General features: G+C 34.6%; 1 protein-coding gene across 1 annotated transcript in view; it reads right to left on the bottom strand.

The window, feature by feature from the left end:
* The window catches only part of LOC132481629 (charged multivesicular body protein 1B2-like), a 39,823-nt gene that overhangs the window by 8,264 nt on the left and 19,516 nt on the right, over nt 1-12,043 (bottom strand). Inside the window, exons 4-6 of the mRNA XM_060086474.1 lie at nt 6,579-6,682; nt 474-620; nt 18-86 (exon numbers count right to left, since the gene is read on the bottom strand). Of these exons, the coding sequence (XP_059942457.1) occupies nt 18-86; nt 474-620; nt 6,579-6,682 (320 nt within the window). The remainder of the gene's footprint in view (nt 1-17; nt 87-473; nt 621-6,578; nt 6,683-12,043) is intronic.

The raw sequence follows: 12,043 nt of genomic DNA, 5'->3' as shown, positions 1-12,043 counted from the left end.
TATTTATTTATTTTTACCTTTTCAAGGTTCATACTCCTCAATGTAGCATCCATAGACTTAACTACACCTGCCATGGACCTGGTTACCTATTGGGAGTATAAAAAAAAAAAAAGACTGAGAATCCTATAATAAAAACAACCTCAAAATTTATGTAGTTTCTTATATTACTTGTAGATCATCTTATAAAATTTATCTACCGTTTCCTTAACAGTAAAAGTACGCTATGTATTTCTGGTCTAGGCATCGACTATCTTTTATCTTTGACTATTCATTGGAAGACAACTAATTAGACCTTAGCTGAAAAGCCACTGACAAAATCGATTTCCTCACTAAGCATCTTGACTATCTTTCTCCTGCTCGGGAATGTGAGTACTCTTGTAGCACTTTGCAGTAGATTTAGATTTCTGACAACTCTTAATACCTCCAATAACTTAAATCAAGAGTTCCTATTATTTACAGATATTAAGGCTTACCTTGCCCATTGTTACTGCAGTTTGAACTCTGGCTGCCACAGCATCAACCCTAGCACTCATTCTCAAGAAATTAATTGTTTGGTTCTTCTGGCGGATTGCATTTTCAGCATGTATTCTTGCAACTTCTGTATTGCCTTTCTGAATGACCTGTTTTAAACAGAGCAAAAGTAAACAGTGAAGACAAACACCAAAAATAAATATAGGGAGCAAAAGTAGATATTTTAGAAAGAGGAAAACAATGCCCAACTAACATATTTTTTAATATTTAAGAGCTTTTACAATTAGTATTTTTAGGAAATAAAAGGAGAATTAATAGTCCTTTAATTTTTTTATTTATGATTAAAAGATATATACTCATTAACATTTTAAGAAATTAGAATATAAAGTTTAAAAAATTTCCCATAATCACTCAGCCATTACCACTATTAATATTTCAGTATAAAGTATTCCAAGTACATAAACCTATTTATTGAAATATTACAATATAAATTACAAGAGTACATGCATCAGAGCATACTGTTTTCTCACCTAATTAAATTTTTTTTAAGTCAATAAATATATAACTACATCATCACTCTAAAGACTGTGTTGAAAGAAAAAAAAAGACTGTGGTGTATGGATGCACCATTAATCAGGGCTTTGCTCGTGTGAGGTACAAACACTACTGATAGTACATACAATGATTTTAGATGTTACACAGACATAAGTGTCTTCATTTTAATTATGCATTTATTTAAATGTATATCTGAAATGGATATAACTAGCACAGATCCATGCTTTCTGCTATACTGTAATAGCTATGGCCAGGTGTGAAGTTAAAAGTCAATTTAAAGAAAAATGTTAAATAGCTCAGATGGTACCCCAGTATAGCAAAATCGATAGGGTACATAAGTGACTGAAATTAGAGCACATGGATCAATTAAGATCCCTGTTTGCTGGGTATTTAGTTTGTTTCCAATTCTTCAATAATATAAACACCAATGTGATAAATACATTAGTATATGCAACCTCAAACACTTTCCAAGTTTTTTTTCCTAGTTAACATCCATAACCACATATAGCTACAATTTTTTTTCTCGTGATGAGAACTTTTAAGATCTCTTAGCAACTTTCAAATATACAATAAAGTATTATTAACTGTAGTCACCACACTGTACATTATATCCCCAGGACTTATTTTATAACTGATAGTTTGTACCTTTCAGCCATCTTCACCCATTTCACACACACCCGCCCACCTCCTTCCTCTGGCAACCACAAATCTATTCTCTTTATCCGTGAGTTGTTTTTTTTTTAAGATTCCACATAAGTTGGATCACATGGCATTTGCCTTTCTCTCTCTGACTTATTTCACTTAGCATAATATGCTCAAGGTCCATCCATGTTGTTGCAAATGACAGGATTTCCTTGTTTGTGGGTGAATAATATTCGACTTTATATATATATATATATATATATATATATATATATATATATATATATATTCCAAATTTTCTTTTTCCATTCATCCATTGATGGACACTTAGGTTGTTTTCATGTCTTTCTTAAAAAATTAATTTATTTTATTTATTTTTGGCTGCATTGGGTCTTCGTCATGGTGTGCGGGCTTCTCATTGCAGTGGCTTGTCTTGTTGCAGAGTATGGGCTCTAGGCGCGCAGGCTTCAGCAGTTGTGGCATGTGGGCTCAGGAGTTGTGGCTCACAGGCTCTAGAGCACAGGCTCGGTACTTGCAGCACATTGGCTTAGTTGCTCGGTAGCATGTGAGATCTTCCTGGACCAGGGCTTGAACCCATGCCCCCTGCATTGGCCAGTGGATTCTTAAGCACTGCACCACCAGGGAATCCCCTCATGTCTTGGCTATTGTAAATAATGCTGCAATGAACATGGGGGTGCATATATCTTTTTGAGTTAGTGTTTTTGTTTCCTTCAGATAAACACCCAGAAGTGGAATTGCTGGACCATATGGTAGGTTCTAATTTTCAGTTTTCAAGGAACCTCCATACTGTTTTCCATAGTGGCTGCACCAATTTATATTCCCACCAAGAGTGCACAAGGGTTCCCTTTGCTCCACAACCTCTCCAACACTTTTTGCTTTTTGTCTTTTTGATGACAGTCATTCTAACAGGTGTGAAGTGATATCTTATTGTGTTTTGATTTGCATTTCCCTGATGATGAGTGATATTGAGAACATTTTCACGTACCTGTTGGCAAATTGGTATGTCTTTTTATGAAAAGTGTATATCAAGATCCTCTGAACATTTTTAAATCAAATTGTGTGGTATTTTGCTTTTGACTTGTATAAATTCTTTACATATTTCAGATGTAAACCCCTTATCAGCTGTATGGTTTTCAAATATTTTCTCCCACTCAGTAAGTTGCCTTTTAAATTTTTTCATGGCTTCCTTTTCTGCACAGAAGCTTTTTTGCTTGATGTAGTCCCACTTGTTTATACTTGCTTTTGTTGCCTCTGCTTTTGGTGTCAATTCCAAAAAATCACGCCAAGACCAGTGTCAAGGAGTTTACCATCTCCGTTTTCTTCTAGAGTTTTATGACTTCACGTTTAAAGTTCAAGTCTTTAATCCATCTTGAGATAACTGCTGTATATGTTGTAAGACAGTGGTCCAGTTTTATTCTTTTGCATGTGGCTGTCCAGCTTTCCCAACACTATTTACTGAAGAGACTGTCCTTTCCCCATTGTATATTCTTGGGTCCTTTGTTGCAAATAAATTACCATAAATGTGTGGGTTTATTTCTGATTTCTCTATTCTGTTTCATTGATCTATGTGTCTGTTTTTATGTCAATATCACACTGTTTCATTTACCACAGCTTGGTAATATAGTTTGAAATCAGGAAGCATGATGTTTGAGCCTTGTTCTTTCTCAAGATGGCCTTGGATATTCAGAGTCGTTTGTGGTTCCATACAAATTTTAGGACTGTTTGTTCTATTTCTGTGAAAAATGCCATTGGCATCTTGATAGGGATTGCACTGAATTTGTAGATTGCTTTGAGCAGTATGGACATTCTAACAATATTAATTGCTCTAACCCATGAGAATGGAATATCTTTCCATTTATTTGTGTCTTCTTCAATTTCTTTCATCAATGTCTTATAGTTTTCAGTGTAGTCTTTCAGGTCCTTGGTTAAGTTTCCCTAGGTATTTTAATGAAATTGTAAATAGGATTGTTTTCTTAATTTCTCTGATAGTTCATTATTAGTTATAGAAACACAACTGACTTTTGTATATTGATTTTGTATCCTGCAACTTTATTGCATCTGTTTATTCTAATGGTTTTTTTGGTGGATTCTTTTATATATAATGCCATGGGTTTTTCATACGTAATACATGTTATCTGCTAATAGAGACAGTTTTACTTCTTCATTTCTGATTTGGATGTCTTTTATTTCTCTTTCTTGCCTAATTGCTCTGGCTAGGACTTCCAGCAGTATGTGGAACAGAAGTGGTAAAAGTCGGCATCCTTATCTTGATCTTAGAGGAAAACCTCTTAGCTTTTTTCCTTGAGTATGATGTTAGCTGTGGGCTTGTCATCTATGGCTTTCATTATGTTCAGGTACATTCCCCCTATATCCACTTTGTTGAGAGCTGTTATCATGAATGAATGTTGAATTTTGTCACATGCCTTTTCTGCATCTATTGAGATGATTATATGATTTTTATCCTTCATTTTGTTAATGTGGTATATCACCCTGATTGACTTGTGGATGGTGAACCATCCCCACATCCCTGGAATAAATTCCATTTATTCATGATGTATGACCCTTTTAATGCATTGTTGAATTTGGTTTGCTACTATTTTGTTGAGGATTTTTACATCTATGTTCATCAGGGATATTGGCCTATAATGTTCTTTTCTTGTAGTTTCCTTGTCTGGTTTTGGTATCAGGGTAATGCTGGCTTCATAAAGTGAGTTTGGATGTGTCTCCTCCTTTTTAATTTTTTGGATGAGTGAGTTTGAGGTTGATTGGTATTACAGTTGACCCTTGAACAACATGGGGCTAGGGGTGCCAAACCCCACTCACTCAAAAATCCATGTATAACTTTACAGTTGGCCTTCTGTATCTACAGTTCTGCATCTATGGATTCAACTGACCATGAATAGTGTAGTACTATAGTACATCTTGGTTGAAAAAAAATTGTGTACAAGTGGACCTGTGAAGTTCAAACCTGTGTTGTTCAAAGGTATACTTTAATTCTTTAAATGTCTGGTATAATTCACCAGTAAAACCATCTGGGCCTGGACTTTGTTTGTTGGGAATATGCATGTTTTAATACTGCTGTGCTTGCTGGAGATTTGAAAATTCAAAAATTATTTTTAGATTATTTCTAATTTCTTCAATATATAAAAATGTTAGACCAAAATCTTTTTTATGCTTTCTCTTTCCTTGAAATAGTTGGGCTTATACTTTTAGAAAAGGATGATGCTAATACATCAATTTTAAGTATTTTTTCTTCTAACTCAGCCTAACTATTTCTATCTCCTTTTCTGAAAGTTTTCTTCCCATAAAGTTTTCTCTATTAAGAGCATAGACAAAATACCCAAAGTGACTCAATTTAAGCGTAGGATATACACTATTACCTACCAAAGATCAGAGTAATTTAATAAAATATTAAAAATAGATATATAAATACACATGTGCAGAAGAGAGTTAACACAGCAAGCCTGAGTCTGCTGTCCTTTGAAAGGTCTATTTGCAAGTTTGGCATGTAACTAGCATCTAGGAACTTGGATTTGGGGAAGGTTTCCATCTTTCCCAGAACAGTTAAGAGTGGCTCACTGTGCCTAAACTCTTTATACAAGCAATGTGGTTTATGCCAAACACTGGATTTCCTTCTGGGAGACTGGAATTTTGGTGTGTGCTAGGCAGAGGATCCCTGGGTGACTACCAGTAAAAGCCTTGGACTCCTAGTCACAGGAGAACTTCCTTGGTAGACAACATTTAACACATGTTGTCACAATTTGTTGCTGCAGGAATTAATCTTGTCTTGTGTGATTCCACTGAGAACTCTTGGAAGCTTAAGACTGGATTCCTCCAGACATCGCCACATGTGTTTTCCCTTTGTATCCTTTAGTGTAATATGTCATAGCCATGAGTCCAACTATATACTGAGCCCTGTGAATCCTAGCAAGTACACAATACACAAGTCACAATATACATTAATGCTATGTACTATGTATATATAAAACTTATATTCAATGGAATATTACTCAGCCATAAAATGAAATGAAATTGAGTTATTTGTAGTGAGGGGGATGGACCTAGAGTCTGTCATACAGAATGAAGTCAGTCAGAAAGAGAAAAACAAATACTGTATGCTAACACATATATATGGAATCTTAAAAAAAAATGGTTCTAATGAACCTCAGGGCAGGACAGGAATAAAGACGCAGATGTAGAGAATGGACTTGAGGACACGGGGAGGGGAAGGGTAAGCTGCAACGAAGTAAGAGAGTAGCACTGACATATATACACTATCAAATGTAAGACAGCTAGTGGGAAGCAGCCGCATAGCACAGGGATATCAGCTGGGTGCTCTATGACCACCTAGAGGGGTGGGATAGGGAGGGTGGGAGGGAGACGCAAGAGGGAGAGGATATGGGGATATATGTATACAAATAGCTGATTCACTTTATTATAGAGCAGAAACTAACACATGATTGTAAAGCAATTATACTCCAATAAAGATGTTAAAAAAAACAAAACCTTAGCGACTACAGAAATTCAAATGAGCCAAAAAATGTGAAATATTATTCTTACATACAGGCTTTATACTTCTCAGTAACAGTGGTTCTGGCTACAAACCAAAGGACAGTCATTAGATGTAGGCAATAGAACAGTTAGGTAACAGTACAGTTATACTCTGTATTATGAGCCATACTTGCACACATAAGTAGAAATAAACAAGAAAAGCCATTATTAATTATGTCAGATAATAAATAATTTACTTACATAGATATTTGGCTTAAACTGCTAAAGCCAGTAATCTTTCTTCAATGTAAAATAAACTAAAACAACCACTCTTCCATCATATAACTATGCTCATTTCATGAGTTTAAGAAAAAGTAAAAAGATTAAATATTACTTACGCTTTTAATCTTGGCCTTTTCAGCCTTTTCTTCTTTATCACATTTCTTGGCATTCCTATTAAGTTCTTTTGCAGCAAACTTCAAGTTAAATAGGTGTTCGGAAATTATATGTTAAGGTTTAAAAAAAAAAGTCACTTCCCAACCTAATTACCTGAAAACAAGATGTTAAAATTATAAAACTTATAAGATTATGCTATTTAAACCAAATATTCACAAAGTATTTGAGAAAACAGAACAATTTTTATCTCTTCCACATTTGTTTTGTTAAAATTAAGTTAATTATTTTAAGAAATAATTTTAGAAGAAAATAAATAAGAAAAAGAAATAAAACTTAATAATTTTAAGAAACTTAATTATTTCTATTAAAACAAACTTATGGTTATCAAAGGGGAAAGGTGGGGGAGGGATAAATTAGGAGTTTGGGATTAACATACACACTACTATATATAAAATAGATAATCAACAAGGACCTACTGTATAGCACAGGGAACTCTACTCAATACTCTGTAATAACCTATATGGGAAAATAACCTGAAAAAGAATATATGTATATGTTTAACTAAATCACTTGGATGTACACCTGAAACTAACACAACATTGTAAATCAACCATACTGCGATATAAAATAAAAATTTTAAAAATTAAAGTAATGGCAAGAAAGATTAATTACAAAGGGAAAAAGAGCAACTTTATAGTAGAGAAACCTGGCACATACCACCGTACCAAGGATAATATCACCAGTAATAAAACATTTCAACACCATTTACCTTCTGAAATGATGAACTGGGAAGAGTACAGCATACTTATATGGTGGTGGTGTCAAAAACATAACCTCAATTTACTCCAGAGAAACTGTCAGGCAATCCTTAACTGAGAGAGACATTCTAATGTAAGATACAACTGACCAGTGTTCTTGTCAAGCATCAAGTTCATGAAAAGCAAAGAAAGACTGAAGAACTGTTATAGAATGGAGAAGACGAAGGAGCCATGCCAACTAAATGCAATGCGTGATTGGATTCTGAAACAGAAAAAGGACATTAGGGGAAAAACTGGTGAAATCCAAGTAAGATCTGTAGTTTAGTTAATACTGTAGTGATGTGGACTTCCTTTGATTATGTTTATGTAAGGTGTTAACATTAGGAGAAGCTTGGTAAAGGGAATAAAAGAAATCTCTGTACTATTTTTGCAATTTCTCTTTAAGTCTAAAACTATTTTAAGATTAAACATTTTAAATTAAAAACAACAAAAATATAATGGGAATAAGACCCAAATAAGCAATACCACAAATCTTCCATTTTCATGACACAAGCAAAAACAAATATAAAGTAATGCACATGAATCTGACAAAGCAATGTGGATTATTTCAAAACCAAGTGCTTTGTATCATGATTAAATCACTATTAAGAATAATTCTATGTGTTTTCTGCCCTTTAGAAAAAGGTAAAATCTATTTTTTTAAACCCTGATTCTATATTTCTTTGGGACATTTATAAAGGATGCAGGGTTCATTTTTTTGAAAGGCCCACATACACTATATAGTTTAAAGAGGTAACTGTTGGTTTGATTATATCACTATCAGAAAATAAACATTATTCGATTATTTACCAAAGCTAAACCATAAATTAACCTTGTTCATCTCTCAAAGGCTTCATGGTTCTAATTTAACACCTTATATTTATGGATAATGAGAGGGATGACTTGCTACCGTGAGTATTTTTCATCAACAACAGATATAACTAGAATTGTTAAGAAAATAAGTATATATGTATGAATTTCTGGGTAGTTTTAATGTATCATATACGTTATTATTTTAAGTAAGATTTATCAATTTCAGCTAGGTAACTGAGAAAATTACAGCTCCTTTTATAAATAGGGTTTTTTAACCTAAGCACAACTGATATTTTGGGCTAGATAATACTTTGTTGTGGGGGATGTCCTATGTATTCTACGAAGTTTATCAGCATTCCTGGCCTTTACCCACTAGATGACACTAGCAACCCCTCTGTTCCCCGAATTACAACAACCAAAAATGTCTCCAGACATTATCAAATGCTACCTGGGGAGGGGGGCAAAATCGAACCCTGCATAGAACCTGAATCACTGAGATAGATGGAAATAAAGAAAAAAAATAATGATTTTTTTTATTTTTCAAATCGTCTCCCAAATAGAATTGCTGTCTCTGTAGAAAAAGTCACTATTGTTAAAAGCTGAATTAAGAAGCCAGCTATTTTAGAGGAATTCATATAATTTATATATTCATTGTTTTTAAAGAATGTTTTCAGTTTCCCTTAAACCTGAACTTTACTACAAACTGCAAATACTGAGGACTGACTACCTACTATAGCCAACTCTAATTTAATATTAAGGGTTAAGAATGGTCATGATATAAAATATTAGCCAAAAATATTAATAGGGGATCCATTACAAAAGTCAATTTAATACCATAAAGCTTTTCCCCCTTTATCCTAAAAAGACAGGAACCACTTCCATTAATATGGAGGCCTACACATTTATAATAACACCTTGAAATACTGGATAAACTACAACAAATTCCCTTTTAAATACAGAGCTTAGATTGTAAAAATGGAAGGAAAATCCTCAGGAGACAGAAACAAGGAGGAAGAAGTAAATATCAGTAGTAGGTAAGCACTGAAGCCCCTGAAGACAAAGCCCCCTGTGGAGCCCATGAGATGAGACACTGGAACAGAATTTTCTGAATAAACCTAGAATCTTAAAGGCTACAACATTAGCATAAGGGTGACATAGAAAGAAGTCTTATCAGCTGGCAAAGGAAGATGAGATGACAATGTTAACTGTCATTATGGGCCTTGGCCCACAGCTGGGGGTGGAGCAAACTAGATAAAAGAAAATTAAACAAAGCTGAGGAGAAAATTAGCAAACTGGAGAGGCCTGCGTACCACACACACACAAAAAAATTAGCAAACTGACTATAGACCTGAATTAAGATTAGAGTGAAAAAATAAGGTTAATATGAAAGAGAGGACAAGAAATAAAGAAAACAGAATAAAAAGGTCTAATATCTACAATACCACAAAGATATAATAAAGACAATGTGCAAAATGTTACATTCAAAGAGATAATACTTGAGAGTCTTCCATAACTGATGGGAATAAAATCTTTGGACTCAAGAAGCATAAACAAACAAAAAATCAAACAAAAAAACAATCCCAAGCAGGACATATAAAAATCAATCCAGAGAGGCGGAGTCAAGATGGTGGTGTGGGAAGACGTGGAGTTAGCGTCTCCCCACAACTAGGGAGCCTGCCAGCTGTTGGTGGTGTATTCTAATGCCCAAGGAGACGGGAGGAACCCCAGAGTGAACCAGCTGGCATGATCTTGGTTCGCAAGCCTGGGGTTAGGCGGAAGCTACTGTGGTGGGAGCTCCAAGTCCGAAACACTGGACTAACAGAGAACCTAAGACCCCAGGGAATATTCATAGGAGAGAGGTTGCACAGAGCTCCCCATCTCAGCACCAAGACCCATCTCAGCTCTACCCAGTAGCCTACAAACTCCAGTGTTGGAAGCCTCAGGCCAAACAACCAGTAAAACAGGAGCACAATTTCACTCAAAATAAAATAAGATGGCAAAAAATATGCCACAGATGAAGGAGCTAGGTAAAAATCTACAAGACCAAATAAATGAAGAGGAAATGGGCAATCTACCTGAAAAAGAATTCAGAGTAATGACAGTAAAAATGATCCAGAATCTCAGTAATAGAATGGAAGCACAGATTGAGACAATACAAGAAATATTTAACAAAGATCTAGAAGAACTAAAGAACAAACAAACAGAGATGAACAACACAATAACTGAAATGAAAAATACACTAGAAGGAATCAATAACAGAATAACTGAGGCAGAAGGACGAATAAGTGAGCTGGAAGACAAAATGGTGGAAATAACTGCTGAGGAGCAGAATAAAGAAAAAAGAATGAAAATACTTCAGAACAAGCACAGACACCTCTGGGACAACACTAAATGCAACAACGGTTGAATTATAGGGGTCCCAGAAGACAAAGAGAAAAACAAAAGGTCTGAGAAAATATTTGAAGAGATTATAGTTGAAAATGTCCCTAACATGGGAAAGGAAATAGTCACCCAAGTCCAGGAAGCACAGAGAGTCCCGTACAGGACAAACCCAAGGAAAAACACAACAAGATGCATATTAATCAAACTAAAAAAATTAAATTCAAAGAAAAAATATTAAAAGCAGCAAGGGAAAAACAAAAAATAACATATAAAGGAATCCCCATAGGGTTATCAGCTGATTTTTCAGTGGAAACTCTGCAGGCCAGAAGGGGGTGGCAGGATATACTTAAAGTGATGAAAGAGAAAAACCTACAATCAATATTACTCTACCCAGCAAGGATCTCATTCAGATTCAGTAGGGAAGTCAAAAGCTTTTCAGACAAGCAAAAGCTAAGAGAATTCAGCAGCACCAAACCAGCTTTACAACAAATGCTAAAGAAACTTCTCAAAGCAGGAAACACAAGAGAAGAAAAAGACTCACAGAAACAAACACAAAACAATTAAGAAAATGGTCATAGGAACATACATATTGATAATAACCTTGAATGTAAATGGATTAAATGCCGCAGCCAAAAGACATAGACTGGCTGAATGGATACAAAAACAAGACCCATATATATGTTGTCTACAACAAACCCATTCCAGACCTAGGGACACATACAGACTGAAAGTGACGGGATGGAAAAAGATATTCCATGAAAATGGAAATCAAAAGAAAGCTGGAGTAACAATATTCATATCAGATAAAATAGACTTTAAAATAAAGAGTGTTACAAAAGATAATGAGGGACAGTTCATAATGATCAAAGGAACAATCCAAGAAGAAGATAAAACAATTATAAATGTTTATGCACCCAACATAGGAGCACCTCAATACATAAGGCAAATGCTAACAACCATGAAAGGAGAAATCGACAATAACACAATAACAGTAGGGGACTTTAACAATGGACAGATCATCCAAACAGAAAATAAATAAGGAAACTCAAGCTTTAAATGACACAATAGACAAGATAGATCTAATTGATATTTATAGAACATTCCACCCCAAAGTGGCAGAATACACTTTCTTCTCAAGTGCACACGAAACATTCGCCAGGATAGATCACATCTTGGGTCACAAATCAATCCTCAAAAAATTTAAGAAAATTGAAATCATATCAAGCATGTTTTCTGACCACAACGATATAAGATTGGAAATCAATTACAGGAAAAAAAATTGTAAAAAACAAATACAAGGAGGCTAAACAGTGTACTACTAAATAACCAAGAGATCACTGAAGAAATCAAAGAAGAAATTTTTTAAAAATACATAGAAAAAATTGACAACGAAAACACAATGACCCAAAACCTATGGGATGCAGTAAAAGCACTTCTAGGAGGGAAGTTTATAGCAATTCAATCTCACCTCAAGA

Source organism: Mesoplodon densirostris, chromosome X (assembly GCF_025265405.1).
Source record: "Mesoplodon densirostris isolate mMesDen1 chromosome X, mMesDen1 primary haplotype, whole genome shotgun sequence".
Lineage (NCBI taxonomy): Eukaryota > Metazoa > Chordata > Mammalia > Artiodactyla > Ziphiidae > Mesoplodon > Mesoplodon densirostris.
The sequence above is the reverse complement of the archived record's forward strand: the minus strand, read 5'-3'. Positions and strand labels throughout refer to the sequence as shown.